The following is a 24,487-nucleotide window of genomic DNA, read 5'->3' on the forward strand; positions in this document are numbered from 1 at the left end:
AAAATTGCTATTGATTGACCAAAATATTTGATGCTAGTGAGCAATCACGAAACTTTAGATCTCCAGCCTCCCAACTATTTGTTGTATCTTGGTGATCTGAGCCTTAAAGGCATGTAAATAAAAATACCCAAATAACTAGATAAAAAAAAGAAAAGGTAGTGGGGATTATGAGAAATAGTTGATACTTTTTTTTTTTTTTTGTATGGATTGTTTCCCATTGGGTGAGATTTTTTAAGGCGTATTACGTAACAAACCCACATGTAAAATCTGCCTTTAAATTCTATTCGGTTGTAGAGTAATGCAACCAACAAATAGGGAGTTGCCGACTGTTACTCAACCTCAACTACTTATTAGACTTGGTAGTTGAGGATCAATTGGATAGTATTCTTGTCAGTGCTTTATCCATATTTGGTGATGCATCCAAATCAAGGGTCATGCATTTTGATTTGGTAGCATTCTAACCATCCATCATATTACTCTTATATTCTATGGTATGAGGATATATTTCCATCATGCATGGCTATTATCTGTGGATTGAGGGCTATTTGGCCACCCAATCTGGTCAGTCTAATAAGGAAATGCCATTTAAGCGGAAACAACGTTTCCGTTACTGGCTTTTGTAATTTTTCTGGAAACTCAATTTCCATTTCCCTCCAATTTCTTGGAAAATGTTAATTTTTCATTTCCTCGCCCATGCTTAAGAAAACACAATGTCCAAGAATTTCAAGAAAAAGCAAATGAAACAAGCCATCTCCTTATAAAATGCTCCATGTGTGCTATTGACCATCTTCAAGCACCCCACATGTTAGCCACATTTACCCTTGCCAATCCTCAAGTGCCCACATGTGCAACATATGCCACTATGCATCATAAAGTGCCACATATGTGACCGTGTGCGACTGCCCATCTTCAAGTGCCCTATTTGTCAATGCGCCACATGCTCACCATGTGCCACTGTCTATCTTCAAGCATCCCACATCAAGCAATTTCCCTCATGTGTTGAATGTGTCATATGTGACAGTGTGACACACGTACCACAATGTTTCTTCAATGCTACACATGTGCCACCTTCCATCTTCAAGTAAATTTTACATGAAAAATTTCCCTTTGCCAAGCAACATGATTGAAAATGGCAGAAATATTTTCAATAAAATCTCGTTGATGAACAATCGGGGGAAACATCGTTTCCTTTTGTTAGTTTCTTGAAAATGGTGTTTCTCAAGCAAACCCTCCCATGAAGTAGAATTATTTGCTCAATTGTTATTAACGTTTTGTTTTGTTCTCATGAGGAATTCGATCAATTGTCTTGGATTTTTTTTTGTTTAAAAATTTGAATTTATTTGAATTCCATCTATTTTTGATTTTCGTAAATTATATGATCTACCTTTAGGACTAATGTATGAAGTCTTAGTTTGAGTTCTTGCGGGTGGGGGCCATGGTGTGGTGATCTTGGACATTGATTTGATAGGCCCTGCCTTAGATAGACCATGCCCGTAAAATCTCCTTGAAGGAGCAATCTTGAACCTTCTACAATTAAGAAAAATATATCAATGGCCACATTCAATGCAAAAGAAGGAAAGGCCATGGGTTGGATGTCAAGGATATCCCAATCTGGGAGTGCATATCTTCTCCCTTCTTTGGCCTTGTTAAATGGCATGTTGGTTGGCTTCTTCAGGAGCTCTACAAGTCTATGTCAAGGAGATCCCCCCCCTCTCATGGTTGTGGTTGATAATCTGAGCATCATCTTCCTTTGGGTGAAGGAGTACGAAATGGTGAAGGGTTGTGGGTTTTTTCATATGAATATGAGGACCTTCTATCTTTAGTTCATGGACGACACTTTGGTTCTATGTGAAGCTTCAAAGTCCCAAGTTAACAATCTTTGAAGGCAGTTTCTAGCTTGAGAGTCAATCTTAGCAAGAGCGGGATGGTATTGCTTTTGAGGATACTTTGTTATTCACGTCCCAATAGAATGGGCTGTAAAAAAAAATCTCTTCGTATCACCTACTCTTCTCCTTTTGGGATCTAGTCTAAAAAGTAATGAGAGAGCTACCTTGTGTTAAAGAAGATACTTACGTCCGGGGGGTCACATAATGCTAGTAAAGGATGCCTTGTCCAACGTTTCCTTTCTATCACTATTTTGCATTCCAACAGTCGTAGAGAAGAAGAAAGAGAAGATGAAGATAGACTTTCTTTTGGGAAGCATATGAAGAGAAGCATGATACCACCTCTTCAAATGGAGTGAGGTGCAACAAGTGAGGAGTGAGTCATAGAGTGGGGAGAACTAGAGAAAGAAATTAGAGCCTTTGCCGGAAATAGCGGTAGAGATTTGAGAATGAACAAAATGCTCTTTGGAGTTGTGGAAGTATGAGGAGAATAGAGGGTGGAACTCAGGCATGAGGGATGGAAGACTTGCCTCAAGGTTGTGTAATAAGGTTTGAGTAAGTATTGTTGGGAATAACTTTGGGTATGTTTGGAAGGAGAGAATCCAAAATGTGGACATGAAAAATTCTTATGGTGTATAGGGTGACGCTCACCCTTTAAATTATTTCCCTTGGTGTGGCCCACCTGAATCACTTTGGGCCTCATGCCTAAATTTTGTTGTGACATCTGATGGTTGGAGTTGATTTCATATTATCATCATGATGGGCCTGGTAAGAATCAAGGGTGGACATCTCTTTCCAATCGGTTTCTTTTGGCGTGGCCTACCTAATCATAGGTTAGTCTTATTTTTTAGCCCTGGGCCTAACATGGGATTACACATGTAATGGTTGGAGTGGATCTCACATACCGCATCATGGTGAGCCTCGGAAAAAAATCGAGGGTGGGCGTCCCTCTACCATTTGTTTAGATATTTGGGCTAATATATTAAAAAAACTTTTGGGACACACCCTTGATTTTTATGGGGCCAACCTTGATGTGTATGTGAGATCCACTCCGACCATTAGATGTGTAATTCCACATTAGGCCTGGGGCCAAAAAAACAGGTCGACCTATGATTTAGGTGGGACACAAAAGAAAACAGTTTGGAGAGAGATGTCCACCTGGATTTTTGCAGGGCCCACTGTGATGATTATATCAAATCTACTCCGACCATTAGATGCCACACCAAAATTTAGGCATGGGACCCAAAAATCAAGCTTATCAATGATTCAGGTGGGCCACATCATGGGAAACGATTTGTAGGGTAAGCATTGCCATGTACACTTTTTCCAATCATGTGGTCCACTTGAATCACGGGTAGGGCTGACTTTTGGGCCCTAGGCTTAACATGGGTGACGTGCCTGGTTATTAGGGTAGATTTCACATAAACACCACAATGGGACCCACTTGAGCCGCAACCACTTGCTCACCAACTTTACTGTTCCCTATTTTAAAAAAGGGATTTGAATGATACTCTGGCAACATGTATAACACTTAATTGCGCATGCACTAGAAATTGTACATGTGTCATATATTAACTCAAATTAAACCAATTAAATTATGGAACCCACTGTCGCTAACTCATGGTCCCAAAATCAGATTGTTTGTACAATCTTGATCTCGTGGACACTTGTTTATTGAAACAGGACCATTGGATATTTTTCATTCTAACTGTCCAATAAATGTCCATCAATCTAATATGGATGAGGAAATAAACCTAATTTTTGGGTCATGATACATACTTTGGATAATTTAATTTCAATTACTTGTATGCCATGTTTGCAGTTTTTAAAAATAATTAATTGGTCATGTTTTCATACATGTCTTCTATGATTTATAGATTATATGAATTGATTTTAAATATAGTTTCATCGCTTCTATCAGACAACGTATAGTTTAGGATCCTATACAAAGGAAACTTATTATAGGCGCTTGTTTTTTGTGATCTTTATTTTTATTTTTATTTTTTTAGTGTGTAGTGATGTCTTTTATAACTTCCCTTAAAGTTTTATTGAGAAATTCGATCAATTTCCCAATGTTTCCCAAAAACATCATAACATTACACGATACATCTGATACTTCCCATGCAATAACCAATATGTTTCCGTATCCCAATGGTGCGATACATACGTTGATGCCGATACTGAAAACATGGTTTGAGGATACTAAAACCATGTGTCTTACTTCAATTCAAGAACAATGATGACCTTAATGATAAATTTGCAGAAGTAATGATATTTTGTTATCTTTAGGTTGTTGTTCTCGGAGGTGGATCTTTTGGCACTGCAATGGCAGCTCATATTGCAGGCAATAAGGCTGAAATGGAGGTTAACATGCTTGTAAGGGATGCTCATATCTGCCAATCTATTAACAAGAGCCACTATAATTAGTAAGTTGTGGGAGTAAACAACATTGTCAGTTTGCTATATGTCTCAGTCTATGCAATACTAGATATAATTGCACATGCTTTTCAGCCTAAACAAGTACATATTGCTGCTGTTCTTTGCTCTGCAGTACACATTGTAATTCAAAGGTGTCTTCTAATGCAGAACTTCCCACCTCAGGAGCAACATGTGGATCTGTGTTTTTTTCCCTAAGATAACATGTTATTCATTTCCCTTTGGTTTCAATATGGTAATAGAAACACGAAACTTCTGCCACCATTCACGTCAAAACGATTTGGGCCGCCATGTATGGTTAACATAAGTGACATGCATTGATGAAAGATGGACACACATATAGCCATTATTGCATCATTTAATTTAATTTAATTTAATTATTATTATTATTTTTAAAACTTTTTACGTACATGGTGATGATGAGGATTGAGAGAAATTGTGGCTTTAATCTTTGGATGACCAAAGTGATTTACTACTCATATTGAATCTTTAGAAAATAAAATGCAAGCAATATGAAAACGATGTCTGAAAGGCACAAAAATAGTCCATTTGAAAGACTATTCGAGTTAGCTTCAAAGGAACCAGGATAATGCAATTCTTACATGAATTGAGTTACGACTGATTTATGTAAGAGATGTATGATAATGATGGTATTTAAGGAAAGTATAGTCATTATAAATATCATATTAAAGTAGATGGTGGAATTAGAAATGATGGATAGTTGGGATCAGATGACCAATTTTTTCCATTAGGAAAAGTGCGTGTGTGCATGCACGTGTGCATCTTTGCCTGTGGATGTGCAGGCACTGGTTCATGGGCATGGCGTGGGTAAGATTCTTTTACAAAGGAATGGTGAATTGTGAAAAAGAAAGTTCTTTGTGTGGTTGCATGTGTAAAGACACTTTTATGTATGAATGGTGAATTGTGTGAATATTTCTATGTTAATTCTGCTTTGGACTAATTTTGTGGTGTGATGCTTCAATCTGTTGTGTGACTGAACCAGGACTCTAGGTTTGAAGTTAACTCCAAACCTGAAACTTCAAATCGGGTGTTATAGTGTATTTGCTTATCTGTATGGCATCAATAAGGACTCCAAATATGGAGTAAAACCCCTGCATAATTCCTAGTCTAAAACTTGAAAGAAGTGGGATCCACACAATACACATGGGCTAATAGAATGCTTTGAAGTTTGACATCAGCCCATTGCTGTTGTCTGCATGATGTCATCCCCTATTTGGGCTTCCAAATCTGCCAAACAGCTTTGTATTGCTGTTGTTTTTGCTGCTGCTGTTGGGTTGGGTGTCGGGTCCTGTTTGAGACAGTTTTGGAACCATATAGGGCCCCCATTTTCTCTTGTATTGTTTCCTGGATCTCTATCTTCATTTTCCTTGTCTTCCTCCTCACATCTGCCTTAGTATTTAAAGAAGTATGATGATATATAGAGTTTGCTATGTGGTTATCTAAACTGTTTGTGCACTGTTATCTTTTAGCGAAAGACACTCTTCTTCTCAAAATGTTGATGGATGGGAAAGATACAAATAACATAATTTTCAATGATTTATATTGGTTGCCTTTGGAAGCATGGAGCTCAACAATATGAAATTTTGGAATTGGCTTTTGCCATCCCTCATTGTTTGGGGTTTTGGCAGCACAATAAGAAAGTAGAAGAAAAATCTTGTTATGCTTGGTTTCTTTTGGATGAAACTTGATCAATTTAAAATTTTCTGGCTACAAGAAATATAATGTGGGATTGGATAAATTGCTTGCGTATTTAGAGAATCAAATGATATTGGAGGTTTTTAGCTTCTCCTTCCTAGGTTCATGGATCTGCAAGACTTTTTTTTTGCAAGCTTTGCCCGTCTACATGGGTTATTTCCTCCTTTTGCTTTTGCAAGTTGAGAGCTACTCTTGAATATGATTAGGTGGTTGGGTGACAAAGACTGGGTACGTTTTGTTGTTGTTGGAGTAGATTAGGGTAATCTTACTTAGATTAGGATATTCCCATTTATGTTGAGAAGGGTATCTTTTAAGATCTCTCTAGATCTCTATCTCTTTTATACATTCATGTAATTCTCAAGAAAAAAAAAAAAAAACAAGTTTACAAATTTCACAATGTGGCCCGCTATGGTTTTACATGGTATTAGAGCTGGGATAAATCCTTAGACCCCATATCTTTCTCCTTCTTGTTTTGGCGTTTGCCGCACTGGTGGTAGCCACCGCCTTTGCTGGTGCCCTCGCAGACACTACATCAACCTTGTAAATAGCCATCTGCTGGTACATAGATAGTCGTGTTATCAAGTATTATATAATTCGTCGACAGTGTTGGCTATTGAATCTGACAGATCTTGTTGCCATCTGTACATCATTGCAGGATCTGGTTACCCCTCTTTTTCCTATTGCCGTTGAACCCATCACGCACATGCTCGTTGCTGAAGACTCCGAACTTGTTCTTGGACCCTTGAACTCGTCGGCCCTTCAAATCTACTGCCCTGTTTCCCCTTACTGTCAACTTTAATGTCAGTGCCGCTCGCCCTCATCTCCATCTCTAGCAAGATCTCCACCAACACACCACCCATTGCAACAATCTTGCCTATTATCACCTCCATCTACTGTCCACAAACTGTCGCCTTTGTCCACAAGATCTGCTTTGGCCATCACTGCTTGTGACCCAGAACCCACTAGATCTACCGTCTAACCATCCACCACTAATTTTGTTGTTGTCTAACCATCGCTGCACTCTAGATCTCGCAACCATTTGCACCTCGATTGTCTCCAATGCACCGTTCTGCCATCACTGTTGTCCTAAAAATCATTGGTAGCTTCGACAACCCCCATCTGTTCCATTTGGTTGCACAATGCCTCATCTTTGACAATTGAAGCCGCTTGCAACCACTGTCCTCTTGTTTCTAACTGCCGTCCATCGTTGTTGCACCTTGAGCTCCACCGTCCTTTCTTTCTCTGATTCATCTTATTGAACTAATGATCTCTACAATGCAACGACGCTTCTATCTTTGGAACTCATCACCATTGTCGTCTACAGATGTGGCTAGCCTCGATCCACAATGCTTAGCCTCGATCCTACCATTGTCACAACCTCTTCTGCCATCATCCACGACTCCAAGCTATGCATGTTAGGGGAGGCCCATTTTCTTGTCTTCAATGTTTCGATTGCCACTGTAATTTGATTGATTATGCATGACATAGTCCTCAAGCTTTGCCATTGCATCCATGACACCATTTTTTGAAATCCCCAACCTCCACAACTGCCGATTTGATCGGTTCACTGGTTTGACTCTCTTTCAATGGTTGGAGTCCATGATATGGGACTCTGTGGTTGACGTTTGCCATCCGGTGATGGGGTTTATGAGGTTGTTAGAAGGGGATTTAGGATATGGTTTTAAGAGGGAGAAGATGGGGTCATGATTGAGAATCATGGTGTTTTGAGGATCAAAGATTTGTATTTTGTAGTCATGATGGTTTTGAGCATCGATGACAGATCTTTACATGCAATTTTGGTGGTTTTGCCAATTTGTTTCATCTGAGTTTGGCGAGTTTTTTAGTGTATGCTCGTTGGGGTGATACCCCGTCAATCACACCATCAATCGACTCCTTCATTCACCTTCGGTGATGTGTCTTATCCATATCAAGCCTTTTGATAAGATGTGCTTTTCGTTTGTGTTGGGCTTTTGGACTGAAGTTGTCTGCTTCGAGCATTTTTGGATAGAACCCAATATTGTGCTAGGTGTATGGACCAGACCCCTTATTGTGCCATGCATTTTGGACTGGACTCGTTTGTGCTGGTCGCCTTGACCCAACTCATTTGTTCCAAGTTTATGAATTAGAGTTGTTATTGTGTCGGACGGATGAACCGGAATCCATTACCCTATTTGCCTTATGGTGGAAGTGGTTTTTTCCTGTCGGAACATCTAGAGCCATCGGAAGAGTAATGGTTGAACTTTCAGCCACTAGAAGTGTGTATTCACCAGAAGAGCAATGAGTGAAATTCTAGCCACCAAAAGTGCCGTTAGATTATTCGTTAGTTGTTGGACGTGCCATTGGTTCACTTATAAAAAATCATCAAAAGTGTTTGCTCGCGTCATGGTACTCATCATTTCGTTGCCTTATGCTTGCTCCACTTTACTGTTGAAATTTTCTTTTGCTTTTAAATTAAAGTGATCGTACCTTTCAAACTCAAGTTATTCCTTTCAAAGCACCTTACAAGGTGTGCCGTAATAATAATGGTGGGTGCAATGGTCCCCACTGTTATCGTTATGCATAATGGTTGTTACAAGGGGCGTAACAATCATTTTTTTTTGGCCAAAAATCTTGAGAAAAATATGGCAAAAATTCCAAATTTTCAGTGGATTCCATATATGTATTCTTTTATGGTTTTGAACATATTTATGATTGTGTAACGGTCCACTCTTTGGTGAGAATGTTGTCTTGATATGTCTGATGATTTTGTTAAGTTGATTCATGCTGTGGCATTTTCATATAGTGCTCGAGTGGGGTGGCCTGTGGGATGCGGGGGCACACTCGAGGTGGGTAGCCTGTGTGAGGCGGGTGGCTCGTGTGAGGCGGGCCCCACCCGGGTGAGGCAGGTGGCTTATGTGATGAGGAACCCATGTGATGTGGGGCCTACGAGGGGGGTTCGGTCGAGGACCTAACCCATTGGATGTGGGGCATGAGCTATGAGATAAAGGGATTGATTTGCCACGCTATATCAGTTCGAGCTTTGAGAGCAAGTGGTTAATTATCTTGCGTCAACGTGGTATCAGAGCAAGAGTTCTTGTGTTCGAGACTTTTCATTGGAAGTGATTAATGCAAGGGCATTTTCACATCGGGCTCGAGTGGGGTGGCCTGTGGGTAGGGTTGAAAGTTGGGCGGGTTCAACTCGACCGACCCGACATTGGGTTGGGCTCGGGCAGGATGTATCGAGTCCGATCTCGGGCTTGGGCTATACAAGCACCAACCTGATAAAGCTTGGGTCGGGCTCGGGTTGAGGTCCTGGGTTGCCCGACCCAACCTGAACCTGATCAATATATAAGTTACTAATAAATTATAATTGAGCGTGGATAGTTTGTGTTGAAGGCATAGGAAATTCTAGTGTTGTCGGGTCTCTTCCTATGACTTAAGCTAATAAGATATGCCGGATTTTTCTCTCCCAAATAAATTGTGTGCTACACAACATGACTTTTAAAGAAATAGTTGTCCTATATTTTAGCTTGTTTGTTTACTAAAAAAAATGAAGTTTTTTTTTACTATAAATAACTACATATATAATTAATAAAACTATAGATACAAAAAATAAGAGGCGTATTGAAATACAATAGACTAATGTAATAATGAAAATATTATCATGTATTGAACCGACCAACCTGACCAACTCGACCGAGCCTGCTTGGGTTGGGCCTGGGTTGAGAATTCCCAACCCGAGGTTGGGTTGTGTTAGGTTAGGGTTGAGGTACAGGAACCTTGGGTTGGGCTAGGGTTGAGCACCAACCCGACCCAACCCACCCGACTTTCAGCCCTACTTGTGGGATGCAGGGGCACACTCGGGGTGGGTGGCTCGTGTGAGGTGGGTGGCTCGTGTGATGCGGAACCTATGTGATGTGGGGCCCACGAGGGGGGTTCGGTCGAGGACCTAACCCATATGATGTGGGGCCTGAGCTATGAGATAAAGGGATTGATTCACCACGCTCTATCAGTTTGAGCTTTTAGAGCTAGTGGTTAATTGTCCTGCGTCATTGATAGGCTTAGCTTTACCCCAAATTAGCTTGAAATTCATGTAAGTAATGGAATTCATCCTACTAATGCACGTCTCCCCAAGTAGTTTTGTGAAAAAATTAAAATTAAATTTGTATGAATAGTGCCACCGATTTGGGGGACCACTCGAATGGCCCCAAATTGATCCTAAATTCGTGCAATCTATGGTACTCATCCCACTAATGCATCTCCCTAAGGATTTGACATCGTTCTCCCCAATAAATTATAAAGGGCTTGTTTGGATTCATGGAAAGCATAAAAACGGAAATAATGTTTCTTGAGAAACATTATTTTTGGGGAAATTATGGGAAAAGGAAACATTGTTTTTATTGTTTGCTTTTCAACAAGATTTCGTAGAAACTTAGGATATATTTTCAAATTTGTTGATTGGTAAAACAAAAAATAATTTTTCTTGAGAAAAAAGAATAAATCTATGTAGTCACTAGCATGTGCCAAATTAGCACGTGGCATATCTTAGATGCTTGAAGATGGATAGTGGTACATGTGGCATATGCGCCATGTGTGGGTGCTTGCAACTGAATTGTGGCACACGCGGTACATGTGAGATGCTTGAAGATGTGTGGTGGCACATGTGGCACAGGTCACATATTGGCACATTGAACATGTAGGCATTTGGAGTCAGATGGTAGCACTTGTGCACATTGGCGCCGTTGACATGTGGCATATTTGCAGCAATTGAAGATGGATGATGGCACAACGATGCATGTGGAGAGCTTTGCACATGTGAGCACAAGAGAAGATGGATGGTATCACGTGTGGCTCATTAGCATGTGGGATGCTTTAAATGTGGGGCGCAACTTGCAAGAGAAGATGGATGGTTACACATGTCGCACATTGGGATATGTGGCATAGTGTCACGTGTGGACCATAACCGAAATTGATAATGGCTCATTACATTGACACGTGGCATATGTGGCACATTGAAACGTGTAGCACATGTGATGGATGCTAGCACATTTGGGCTTAACCCTTGAGAAACCCATTTTGCCTTCATTGTAGGGAAATGCCTTAGGATTGGAGGTAGGTAAATAACTTTGTTTGTTTTCCAACAGAGATGGTAAGTGTGAAATGGCATTTCCTATAAATTCCTATAAAGAAAGGCTTAACAAACAATGGAAAGTGAGTTTCACGGGAAATAATGTTTCCCGTCCTTTTCTTTCCATGAATTCAAACAGGCCCTAAGAAAAAAAATTGAAATTAAGTTTGGATAAATAGTGTCACTGATCTAGGGGACCACTTGAATGGCCTCAAGTTGGCCCAGAATTCATGCAGTCTATGACACTCATCCCACTAATGTATATCCCTAAAGATCCCCCCCCATTGAAATTGAATTTGGATGAATAGCGTTGCTGATTTAGGGAACCACTTTAATGCCCCCAAATTGGCCCTAAATTCATGCAATATATGCTACCTGTCTCACTATATCCCTAAGCATTTGACATCACTCCCCACAAGTAATTATAAGGAAAAAAATTAAATTAAATTCCTATGAATAGTGTTACTAATTAGTGGGACCACTCAAATGCCCCTAAATTCACGCAATCTATGACACTCATCCCACTAATGCATATTCCCAAGGATTTGACATCATTCCCCCCCAAATATCTATAAGAAAAAAATTAAAATTAAACTCAAATGAATAGTGTTGTCAAGTTGGGGGACCACTTGAATGTCCCCCAAATTGGCCCCAAATTGATGCAATAGATGGCACTTGTTTTATTATATCCCTAAGCCCTTGACATCTTTAGCCTTAAGTAATTATAAGAAAAAAATAAAATAAAATTCGGATGAATAGTGTTATTGATTTAGGGGACCCCGCTCGAATGCTCCAAAATCCATGTAATCTATGACACTCTCATCCCACTAATGCATATCCCTAAGCATTTAAAATCATTCCTACCCCACCAAAGTAATTATAAGAAAAATTAAAATTAAGTTCGGATGAATAGTGTCACTGATTTGGGGGACCACTCTGATGCCCTTTAATCAACCTAAAAATCATGCAATCTATGGCACTCATCCCATTGATGATATTTCCAAGTATTTGACATCATTCCCCCCAAGTAATTATAAGAAAAAAAAATAAAAACAAAATTGAATGAATGGTGTTGCCGATTTGGGGGGCCACTTGAATGCCCCCAAATTAATCGGTCTGAAGTTATGATTATTTCATTATCTAATTATTAGATCAATGGACATTTATTAGATAGTGAAGAATGAAAAATATCCATTGGTCCTATTTCAATAAACAAGTGTCCACAAATTAATGGTTAGAATCATTCAAACAATCTGATTTTGGAACTGTAACTTATAACAAGTGTTCGAAATATTGGTATTGCGCAATGTATCGCACCCTTGGGATACAGATACATATAAGTTATCGCACGGGATATATCGTTTGTATCGCGTAATTTATCACACTTGTTGGGAAACATTGGGAAATTGCTTGGTTTTTTCAATGAAACTTCCGGAATTATTAAAAAAATACCTCAATACACACTTTTAAATTATAAAATCTCAAAAAAGAAATGCACATAATAGGTTTCCTTTGTATAGGGTCTTAAGCTATGCGTTGTCTGATTGAACTAAGACAACTAACTATATTCAGATATGATGCATAATGGACAATTAATATGCCATGAAAAAAAAGGATGGACACAGTGGATTTGTCACAAATATCATGGTGGGCCACACCGCGAGCCTGATAGGACCATGGGGCAGATTCAAATCTCATGTGGAACACACCATAGGAAACAGAGATTCTTGAACGACCACCATTAAAAACTTCTCAGGGCCGCACTGAGGGTGAACCTCGACTATGGGCCCACCATGATGTATGGATAGATCTATCCATACCATCCATCCATTTCAAGAGATCATTTTAGAGCATGAACCAGAGAACTATGTGCGTGGAACCCTGATTGTGGCCCCACCCATTATGTATGTGTTGTATCCACACTGTCCATCCATTTGGAGAGATCATTTTAGGGCCTGAGCCAAAGAATGAGGCCGATCCAATACTTAAGTGGACCCTACCACAGACAAAAGTGGGGACAATGACACCCACCATTGAGGCTGATCCAATACTCAAGTGGACCCTACCATAGAAAACAGTGCTATTGTAGGGCCCACCATGATGATATGTTGTATATCCACTCCGTCCATTCAATTTTCAACTCATTTTTGGATGTCCCAAACATTAAGTACATCCAAATTTTAGGTGGACCGCACCAAATGAAATAGTGATGATTAAACGTTCACTATTAAAAACATATGAAGGCCCACTTTAAGTAGATCCATCATGTTTATTTGTCATCCAACCCATTGATAAGTCAACCAGAATGAAGGGAATATACAAAGATGACCTTAACCCAAAACTTTTTTGGCCTATAAAATGCTTTTAATGATTAGTCACCACTTTTTATGTTGTGGTTCACCTAAGATTGGGATCTGCTGAAGCTCTGGCCTAAAGTCCTTAAATGATATGAAAAATTGGATTAAATGATATGAAAAATTGGATGGATGGCATGGATAAAACATATACATCAAGGTGGACCCCACAGCCCGTTTGTAAAGTAAGCCAACTAGTTGTTGTACCGCACATCAGCGGCCTCGCTAGTGTATGTCTACGTGCGTATTAACTATGAAAAGAGGATTAAAGCTATGTGGGCCCCATCATGATGTATTTATTATATCTATATTGACCATCCATTTGGCGAGATCATTTTAAGGACACGTAACAAAAAATGAGTCATATCCAAAGGTCAAGTGGACGACATCACAAATAGCAGTGGGACAATGATTCCTACCGTTAAAACATTCGTAGGGCCTACCGTAATGTTTCTTCTCCATCCAATCTATTCATAAGGCCACACAAACATGGATTCAGAGAAAAAACAAATATTAGATTGATCAAAAACTTTTGCGATCCTAGAAAGGTTTCAATGGTAGACGTTTAATCTCCCACTACTTTCTACGGTGTGGTTCGCTTGATCTTTGGATCTGTCTTATTTTTGGGCTTAACCCTTGGAACGATCTCATGAAATGGACGAATGATTTGGATATAACATTTACTTAATGGTAGGGCCCACAGAACTCGTCGACTCACCAGCCAGGTCGCTGGTGTGGGGTACACCACCCGATCTGCTTCCATAAAATGGCATCGGAAGCCATTTTCATGGCAAGAAAGGGTTCTGGTCCTTCTGGAACCCTAAATCTCAAATCCCAAATCCAAAATCCCTACGATTTTGGCAAAATTTTGGCCGAAATCTCTATTTCGTAGAAAATCTCACCCCTATTCGACGAAAAAATAGGAAAATCGAGGGTTTTTTTCTCACTTATACGGCTCACCACTACCTCTCGATCGAGTGGCTGTTCACTCCCCAAGTATAGGGTTGTGATGTAGTAATAAACTCGGTAAGACCGAGGTCGAATCCACAGGGACTGAAACTTGTACGTGATCTGAAACTAACTAGATATAGAACTAGCAAAAGATGTAATCTAAATCCAATGTAAATTGATGAATAATGGTGAGAGATTAGTCTAAACTTTAAGGAATTCAGAGAAGGGAAACTAGGGATTCAGAGGATCCACTTGTAGAGATCAGTGAGATCTTATGCCTGCATCAAGAATTATGGAATTTAAACTGAACTTCCTTTGATATAGTCTTCATGAGATCAAACAGGTGTAAATTAGAGTGGATTTCATCACAAAACCATGCCCATGAGACAAAGCAAACAACAAAATCAAACCAATTCACAACCAATCTGTACGAATGTCAGGAAGAGTACTGTCATCCAACCATGCCCAGGAGATGATGGTAAACAACAGGGCCTCCTGACGTCATAAACATCAAAAGAGAAAAAGAAATATTCAAAGCCATTGTAATTTCAGTCACAACAGACCATTAAAGACTGAGAAAATATTCCTTTAATAATCAACTTAAAACCAAGTTCAGTTCAGAAATTTAAATTAAATGCATGAAATAGTGTCTCCCAGCTCACTACAGGCTTCACCTCTTAGCCCTAGCTAAGAGGTTTAGCCACACATGAATGATTAGGCTAAACTCCGATTAAAAAGAAGAAGAAGAAAGGAAAAGAAAAACCAGGTCGGCCTCTGCTCCAGTCTAGCCCCTTCACTCCTCCACAGCCGTCTTCTCGTTCCAACCAAGCCCCAAGCCTTCAATCGTCCAAAACGAGAACTCCCTTTCACGTTTCAGCCACAAACCTCTGCCGACGTCCCAGTCCCAGCAGCAAAGCCTCCATTTATCTCACACGGCCTCCACCTCTTTCCAATACTTTTTCCTCCCTGACGTCCAGCAAAAAGCCAAGCTCCCCTCTTCAGCCTCCACGTTCCTTCCCAATGATTTTCCTGGCTTGCCTCTCACGTCCCTGTTTTATAGAAGACCCCCCTGAACACTTCGGTTGAAGTTTCCCTTCCGCACCAGGAGAGCTTTCGCACTTTGTTTACGCAACTGAGTTCGTATGCGCAGCACAAGTGCAAAACGACTTGCGTTTGGAGTGTATTTGTGGCGTGATATCGACCTTCCTGACAATTCTGAAATCTTGGCTAGGGTATTGGCCTCCCTGTGGACACATTGGACGGTCTGGATCACTCAAAATGTTAACGGTCGTGACCCACTGCCCCCCGCAAATTCCGGACTCGACCGGATGCGGAAACAGGGCCTGCGCACGAGGTGATTGCTGTCGAATTGATGGGGCCCACTTTGATGTTGTTTTTGAAAAATCCATTCCGTCCACCGAGTTTTTCGTGAAAAACCGGTAGATCAGAATCGGTTTTGGGTCTGTTTCAGTGTGGCCCACGTTATCTTTCAAGTCACCGTCCGTTTTCTGTTTGGATGATCGAAACCAATCTCCGATTATATTGTAAAATTTCTCCACCTAGGCCTGAGTGGCATGGGCCATATGAATCTCATGGACGGTCCGGATTGGACCTTTTATGCACGGTGGTGGCCCACTGACGTCGACCGCGACTTCCCTGTTGCGAAGCAGAAAACAGAGCTCCGTGTTTAAGCAGGAAATCGGGTCAGCATCTGCTGACCCTCCTCCCGATTCTGATGCGGCGTGGGCGCTGATGTGCATGATGTACATGCATCACGTACAGGGTCTACTGCGATGATTTTTCCCAATCCACTCCATCCATTCGTTTTGCCTCCCTATTTAAGAGGTTGATACCAAAATTGAAGCATATCCTGTTATCAAGTGGGCCCCAAATTGGAGTTTAATGGGCTGATCTATCCGTTGAGCCACTTTTATTGGGATCCGAGGGTTGAAATTTGATGTGTACGGTTAATTCATGGTCCTCAGGCCACGTATGAAGTTTTGAACTGATCAGATGGTGTGAACCCTATGATCTTGTATTCTGGACGTCTTTTAGGCCTGTTTAAGATGAGTGGCTGGACTTTCTCTGATCTCTGACGTGTAAATCCTCGATCGTGGTCCCATGGGGCCCCGTCCAATGTCTTGGTGATGCCTGAGCTTTAAATCCATGCTTTTAGCATCCTTTCCAGTTCATGCTCGTGAATATGCCCTGCATCACAAACATGATTAAATCAGGCCGTTAAACAATACTATGTTTGTAAATCCTGGCAATAACTGGGGTCTGATATGCAATATTCGACCCTCAACAGTGGCCCACCAGATTTAGCTTCCATTCACGCTCACATCTTTTGCAGGTACCGAAATCCCCTCTCTTACATGGATTTCCCTCTTTTTGTTTGGATTTTTTTAATTTTTTTTTGAGAATATTGCAAACCCAACATTCCCGGCCTTTTATCGTTGGAATTCTCTCCTTAAATGGTTGTTGGCTCTGTAATGTGCGATAGTATCGTTAATATTAGGGATTTAGCAAAAAATCGTGCGATACAAATTTTTTTTTTTTTTTTGAAAATTTGGGGACTTTTGATGGGTTTCATCTCACTGGCTAGCAATAATGGTAATATCGGCCGATATTATTGATATTGCGATGCCGATATTGCGAACACTGCTTATAACAACAGGTCCCATATTTTATTCTATTTACTGTGATTTAATACGTGCCACGCCCCATGTGTGCAATTTGCAAATTTTTGAATGCAAGTGTGTCAAGCTTCATATGCCACAAGAGTATCTTATATAAGTCATTTTAAAAGCTTGGCTAGTATTAGGCCAAGTCACCCCTCTTGAATGCTTTTTCATTTTGAAATGACAAAAAAGACCGAGGGAGGCTAGGAGAAGAAGATGACCATTATGGTCAAATCTTTTTTGGGTCCCCCTGATACCGCTACGTAACGGATTCAGGACACCTTGACACTTTAAGTTTGAGGGGGGATGTTAGAGTAGATTAGGGAAATCTTACTTTGATTAAGATATTTTCTTTTATGTTAAGAACGGTACTTGTTAAGGTCTCTCCAGACCTCACAAATCTCTACAGATCTCCTATCTCTTCTATATATTTATGTTATTCTCAAAGAAATAAACAACTTTATAGTTTCCTCGATGTCGTCCCTTGTGGTTTATAGTCGTCTACAATAAGCACTAGAATATAATTTTGAGACCTTAGGTAAGACCTAAGTTGTTTCGATCTTGCATGTTTAATGGTCTTATTACAATTTACAATATCGGCTACTTTGTTTGTTGATCCATAATTAATATACCTTGCCCCATGCAATCTTGTTTTCATCTTGTGTGGAAGTCTTGACTCCCTATTTTTGTCTCTGATTATATACCTTTTTTCATCCCTACATTGTCTATGGGCCTGTTTGGGAGCTTGGAAAGTATTTGTGTGGAAAATACTTTCCAAAAAATGACATTTTGGTGGACGAGATTTTTCCGAGAATGGATTTTCATGGAAAAGGTCCTAAAATTTTTCCTAGTCCTCAGCGTTTTCTTTTATTTTCTCTCCAAATGCTTTCTTGGAAAATAACCCACAAAGAAAATGTCACTTACTCCCCTTTTTATTTTACAAACTCCCAAATAGGCCGTTAGGAACTACAAGAAAAATGAAAATATTGTTCTTATTCTCACTGTTTGGGGGGTCTGTTTCTTTATAAATGATTCATGGCTGTCTAAATAATAAGGCAGCAATTTGAAATGTGGTGAAACTCCATGTGCGTGCTCATGTTGTGCTCCGATTGTCGGTTCCTGTTTTATTTTCATGTTGTTAGTGCTTGCCTCATATTAAATTTATCTCAGATTGCATGTTGATGGTATGCAACATTGATAATCTCACAAAGCTAATAGTTTTTTTTAAGGGCCTGTTTGGGAGATTGGAAAATAAAAGGAGAGTGAAATTTTCTTTGAAATTTGTTTTCAGAGAAAGCATCTGGAGAGAAAAGGAGCGCGCTGGGAAATGTTTTTAGGACAGATTCTTGGAAAATGTTATCCACCAAAAAGTGAGCTCTCAATCAGGGGAAAATATCATTTTCTTGGATAAGTTTTTTCCACCCAAATATTTTCCAAGCTCCCTATAGGTCCTGAGAAGAATTCATATTTTCTTTCTCATTTCTTTTCCATAGTAATTTCTCTTTAAAAGATTTTTAGTCTAGATCATTTATTTTTCATAGTAATTTAGTCTAGACATTATCCTAGGGGTAATAATGTTGCTTGTTGTTTGTTTTTTTTCTTCCAGCAAATATTTTCCGGATGATAGACTACCAAACAATATTACTGCAACTACTGATGCAAAGGCTGCCTTGCTGGGAGCTGATTTTTGTCTACATGCTGTCCCAGTTCAGGTAACTGGAAACCCCTTTCATGCACTCACGTTATGATGATCAATTTGATTCATAGACCATGTTTGGAAACCATGGTTTCCATGCCAACCAATGGAGAAGGAAAAGTGTTTTCTTTGATGTGATTGTTTGTGTTGTTTGGACAGCAAAGAGAAGGGTGAATTACACCTTGCAATCATTACACTGTTCATAATTTGGATTCTTGGCACAAGAAACTAGGTGAATATTGTGGGAGGAATTTGATATTTCCACATGCTATCCAAACAAGAACTCAAAATTGGAATCCATGTTTCAATAGTTCTCATGGAAATCATCATTGGACATTTATCGGTTTTTTCCTTTCTTTTGCCTTGGGTTCCATGTATCCAAACATGCCCTTAGCACATTTGCTAGAAGATTGTGCAGTCTTCGTTGACTGATCAACCGTCTCGAGCTGTGTTCATTTGATACTTGAAAATGAAATGTATGATTACATTTGAGTGGTCCTAGCAATTGCTTTTGCCCTGGTAATGATGACTTCAAGTGCATGGCATTGACATGAGATATGTTGGATCTTCATGCTTACATATCATAAAAAACTGATTTGATTCCTCACGTGGGCAATTTTATTTAATGAACATATTGCATACAAGTTGGAAGCAAATGCCCTGATCTCGTCTATCTCCTTGCAGTTCAGTTCATCATTTCTTGAAGGCATTTCGCAGCATGTTGACCCAAAATTGCCATTCATATCCCTCAGCAAGGGTTTGGAGCTCAACACCTTAAGGATGATGTCTCAAATTATTCCTCAAGCATTGGGAAACCCTGGTCAACCTTTTGTTGCATTATCAGGCCCTTCATTTGCATTGGAGCTGATGAGGAAATTGCCAACAGGTCATCTACAAACTTACCAGAAGAGTCAAAACAACCAATATGGATTTATGTTGTGGTGGATTAGGCATCATATGTTGGACTTAAATAGGCATGATCTGACAATCAGAAGGCCATGCAGGTCGCGTATGGCCTTGTTAAGTCAAGACTTTCGAGTTATAGCTGCAACTTCTTCGTGGTTCAGGGGTTGGGGAGATGGTTCTTATACTTGATTTACGACTCTGCAGCTATGGTGGTGGCTTCAAAAGACAAAAACCTGGCAAGTGCTGCTCAGCAGCTGATAGCTTCTCAACATTTGAGAATTAGCTCATCAAGGTAGGAGACCTTTGCTTTTTTCCTTCCAATATGATAACATGTTCAACAGAACTTCATATGTATTTTTAATGCAACCTCTGCTCTATCAATTGTGTTTTCAATTTCATTAAGTAATTTGAGGTCTGCTTTTAAATTTTAGATTGGCAAAAGTTTTACGATCGGCTGTCCACCAGACATCAGCCTTTCTTTTTTAACCAGGCTGCATTTCCTGTACATATATTGATTAAAATTTTGCTTTCAGGTTGATTTAGAGATTTTGACTTCTGGTGGATAATAAACTGTTGGATCTATATTTTTTATAGATTTAAGGGCATAGGTTCAATTGTAATCTGTGATGCTCCAGTGATGTTACAGGTGTGGAGATCGCAGGCGCACTCAAGAATGTGCTTGCTATAGCAGCAGGGATCGTAGAGGGGATGAATCTTGGGAATAATTGCATGGCAGCTCTTGTCGCGCAAGGTTGTTCAGAGATCCGCTGGTTGGCGACAAAGGTATTTGAATTTCTTTTCAGTTGTGGGCATTTTCCTGTGAATGACTGTTTCTCCCATGCGGATAATCAATGGATTCAACACCGTTTACTCTTACAGTTCTCAACTGCTGAGATGTCAATCAACCCATGTGAAATTAGCTTGTTGATTGTATATTGTCTGCTTGATTTGTAAAATGGTAGGAATGGATTATACTAGCATGTACAAGTCAATTTATTTTCGATCTCGTCTTTTTTTTTTTTTTTCGTAGGTAAAGAAGCCATAAGATATGCATTTCTGCCCATGGCTCTGACTATGGGTGCCAATGAGCATATTGGCATGATTGAAAATATTTATGGTATGGGTGTCATGTGTTGTTATCAGCCCCATCTCAGACCATATTGGTCAAAAATAAAAATAAAAAAATGTTATGGTGTGTGTGTGTGTGTGTCTCTGTGTGTGTGTGTGTGTGTGTGTGTGTGTGTGTGTGTGTGTGTGTGTGTGTGTGTGTGTGTGTGTGTGTGTGTGTGTGTGTGTGTGTGTGTGTGTTTTGGACATGTATTTAATGGTGTATTGGACCATTCTTTGGTAACAATGCTTTCTATTGGGTTGACCTATTGTTAGCTGGGTTGTTGAGTCTTTGCAGTGTTTTTTTTAAAGTGTCTGTCTTTGCACTGCAATTGTTTAATGTATGTCATAAATTGATATAATATATGAATCTATGAACTATTCAACTATCATCTTCAACAGTTCATGATGCATAAAGTATGATCTATAGACTATTTAGGCAATTAGGCATAAATTATAGGAAGGGGTATCATTGTCAGGTTCATAGTACTGAAAAACATATATTATGCGTGTACATTCACAAATTATAATTACTTAGTTTATTACCAAGTTTCCAAGTGCATTACCTTATCAATACCAGAAGTATGTTTGACCAGCCTCAGCATTGTCATCCTTGTCAGTTGTCAGGACTTTTGTATTACTGTTGATCATATCCTTACTAGCAAATGGAAATAATGAGGATACGTGAACAAATAATTGCATGTGTCGGCTCTGGACGGCAGCTATGGTGGTTTCTGCAAATATTCTCTGTATTGAACGTGTGGGTATGGGGCCGAGTTTGACCATGGAGACTGCATCGCCAAATAACTAGGCACAAGCTGGTCATCATAGTCTTGTGTCCTTTGTTACTACAACTGCCACCACCACCATCATCTCCATGACTCTGCTTCTCAGCAGATGACACCCTTCTAAGTGCCCTCTTTCTGTGATCCCCACTAAAGTATCATGTGGTTATGGTGTCATCATGGGGATATGGATAGGTGCTGGACACTATTGTCTCACCACCACCTTCACCGCCACCATCACCACTATGTCCACTATTGCTTAATCCACGGTCTTCATACTCAATATATTGCTACTATGTTCTTCGTTATCATTTTCAATAATCGTCTCTGGATTGACTCTGAGGCTGAGCATGCTTCTCCACGATATCCTCATATTCTTGTTCCTCACTGTTGGTTTTCTTCCTTGTCATTCTCCCTTTGTTCCAATGATGGCAAAAGAGGTTCATATTCAGTGAAAGTATAGTCAAGATTTATTGGACAGTAGTGTGATTTGGTATTGGTCTACGTTCTTCATTTTTCGTGATCTTCCTCCACTGTACCCTATAAGATTGTAAGAGCACCAAGCATTTACTCATAATATATAAATAGTTAAAGTGTTAAACACATGTTTAATAAACACACAAAGTACATGTAGGCATTGTAAATTGTACAATTAAAAAACTCAAAACAAACATACCAATAAAGAATGAAAGAAATTTTAATTAATATCACATGATATATCCTAAAATCTAGATTTGATTATACATTAATACATATGTTAAAACCTACATTTCTACATATTAATTTAATCATATAATCATCTTTAAGATAAAAAAATAAAAAAATGAAAAGAAGAAACTATAATCATCTTAATGTAATAATAAAAAAACCAGAAAATGAAAAAGATGTGAAAATAATGGGATTCAGCTCCATACGTGAATCCCGAAAAAGTAAAAAAAAAAGAAAAAAAGATCCTGATGAAATTAAAGAAAAGACTAAAAAATCAAATGAAAGTAATTGCATTGCGAGATGCTAGATCTATGTTCAACATACTTAGAACAATAACTCCCCCAAAACCCAATATTTGGAACTGCAATGGCTGCTACGATGCTGATATTTGGAAATATGCTTCGGCCCAATTGCACATTGGATAAATTAATGATGTATCTCCATTTGTTTCAGTCTATCACTGGTAAGAAGTTTCTGATTGAGACAACCAATCAAACGACATCAATGCTTTCCCTCTAGATGCAATCCCTTGGCAATCCCTCCAGATGCTTTCCCTACATTTTATGTTTGTGTGTGTGTCCTTATGATTTCAATATATATACACAGATTGATAGGAAAGGGGGTGCTTTCTTTCTAAGGTTCAATCTGCATTTTAGAAATTGATGCAGATGTTTCTTGTCTTTAATAGAAAAGACTTGCTTCATTCTCTGTTCAGTGCAATTATCTTACATTTACACTCATTTGGGATGTGAAGATGGGCGCAAAGTCAACAACACTCACTGGATTATCAGGAACTGGTGACATTATGCTTACATGCTTTGTCAATCTTTCAAGAAACCGAACAGTGGGAGTGCGTCTTGGTTCGGGAGAAAAGCTCGAAGAAATTTTGAGTTCAATGAATCAGGTTACTTAAAAGATCTTTTATACACCTTTAAGGTTGCCCCGTTCAATATGAAATGAAATTACTTACAAAGCAGTTTGCTTAGGTAGCTGAAGGGGTATCAACGGCTGGAGCTGTTATCGCATTGGCGCAGAAATACAATGTGAAGATGCCTGTCTTGACAGCAGTGGCTCACATCATTGACAATGAACTGACTCCAAAGAAAGCTGTTTATGAGTTGATGAGCCTTCCTCAGGTTATTCTGATCTTTTTTAAAGTTCGTATTGGCAATTTGTGTTTTAGCTTCAGTGAAATGTATTAATCCTTGCATATCCAGTTTTCCTGTACTGAAAGCAGGTAAATGATTTAAAAAGTATGTTGACATTCAATTCTTCCTCCCTTTATTATATGAAATGTTTTTATTGGAACTGTAGCATGATCCTTCCACAGTACAAAAGTAACAGAGAGTCTATTAATAACTTTCTGGTCTTTGAAATTTTGATTTTGAATGACAGGTGGAAGAAGTGTGACGTAAGCGTTGGACAATAACATTGAAAGAAATTTCATGGGTGCAGTCAGAGACCCAATTACTGTTTTGGTGAAGTGGTGAGGTAAAACCATTGGATGAATCAATTTTTTCAAAGAACAAAACCTACAGGAAAAGGTCACTTGTCATTTTTTCCACGTGCAATTTATACAACGGCAGATGTTTACCTTGGCATGACAAACTTGGATGGGAAAGTGAATTTGCCAGATTACTGAAGCCTCTTTAGATTACTGAAGTCGAGATACTACCTTCTGAAAATTGTTGGTGTTCTCTTTCCTGAGAATCATGTTCAGTGTCTAAGAATGCTCCTGTCTGAGATTCTTTGCGATTGTTAGTGTTCCACTTGGTAGTTGATACAAAAATAGAAAATAAGAATAGAAGTCTTAATACATGTCAATGGAAAGTGGGTTCTCCCCAGTTGTTCTGGTTTGACTTTTTTGGGTTCCACAGGCACCCATGGTTATAAAAATGGAAACCATTGATGTCACCAGTCATTTGAGGGGTTTTTCATCTGATTTTGGGAAAGAGATGATCTGTGCAATTGTTTCCAGTTCGGGAATTGCTCACCTGTTTCATAAAATCTCAAATGGAAATCAGAATCATAAAATTTATCAGGCATAAATATGGAAAGAAAAAAAGGACTTTCTTTTCTTTTTCCTACCCTGTTTCGTGAATTAAAGCTTGAGTTAAAATCTATCTGGAAGTCATAGTTAGCAGGTAAACCTGTTTT

General features: G+C 39.3%; 1 protein-coding gene across 5 annotated transcripts in view; it reads left to right on the plus strand.

The window, feature by feature from the left end:
* The window catches only part of LOC131223861 (glycerol-3-phosphate dehydrogenase [NAD(+)] 2, chloroplastic), a 29,317-nt gene extending 5,143 nt beyond the window's left edge, over positions 1 to 24,174 (plus strand). Inside the window, exons 2-9 of one of the 5 annotated variants that reach the window (XR_009160739.1) lie at positions 4,173 to 4,309; positions 18,735 to 18,840; positions 19,509 to 19,710; positions 19,935 to 20,022; positions 20,366 to 20,513; positions 23,085 to 23,234; positions 23,317 to 23,583; positions 23,726 to 24,174. Coding sequence is in view for 2 of the 5 variants with exons in the window: in XM_058219386.1 (XP_058075369.1) it covers positions 4,173 to 4,309; positions 18,735 to 18,840; positions 19,509 to 19,710; positions 19,935 to 20,022; positions 20,366 to 20,513; positions 23,085 to 23,234; positions 23,317 to 23,466; positions 23,726 to 23,740 (996 nt within the window). In the remaining 3 variants the exon portion in view is untranslated. Of the gene's footprint in view, positions 1 to 4,172; positions 4,310 to 18,734; positions 18,841 to 19,508; positions 19,711 to 19,828; positions 20,023 to 20,365; positions 20,514 to 22,783; positions 23,065 to 23,084; positions 23,235 to 23,316; positions 23,584 to 23,725 lie in introns of those variants that run through there. The other 4 variants (XM_058219386.1, XR_009160740.1, XR_009160741.1 and 1 more) reach the window with 4 other exon arrangements.
* Positions 24,175 to 24,487: the final 313 nt, after the last annotated feature.

The sequence above is a fragment of the Magnolia sinica genome, chromosome 13 (assembly GCF_029962835.1).
Source record: "Magnolia sinica isolate HGM2019 chromosome 13, MsV1, whole genome shotgun sequence".
Taxonomy (NCBI): Eukaryota; Viridiplantae; Streptophyta; class Magnoliopsida; order Magnoliales; family Magnoliaceae; genus Magnolia; species Magnolia sinica.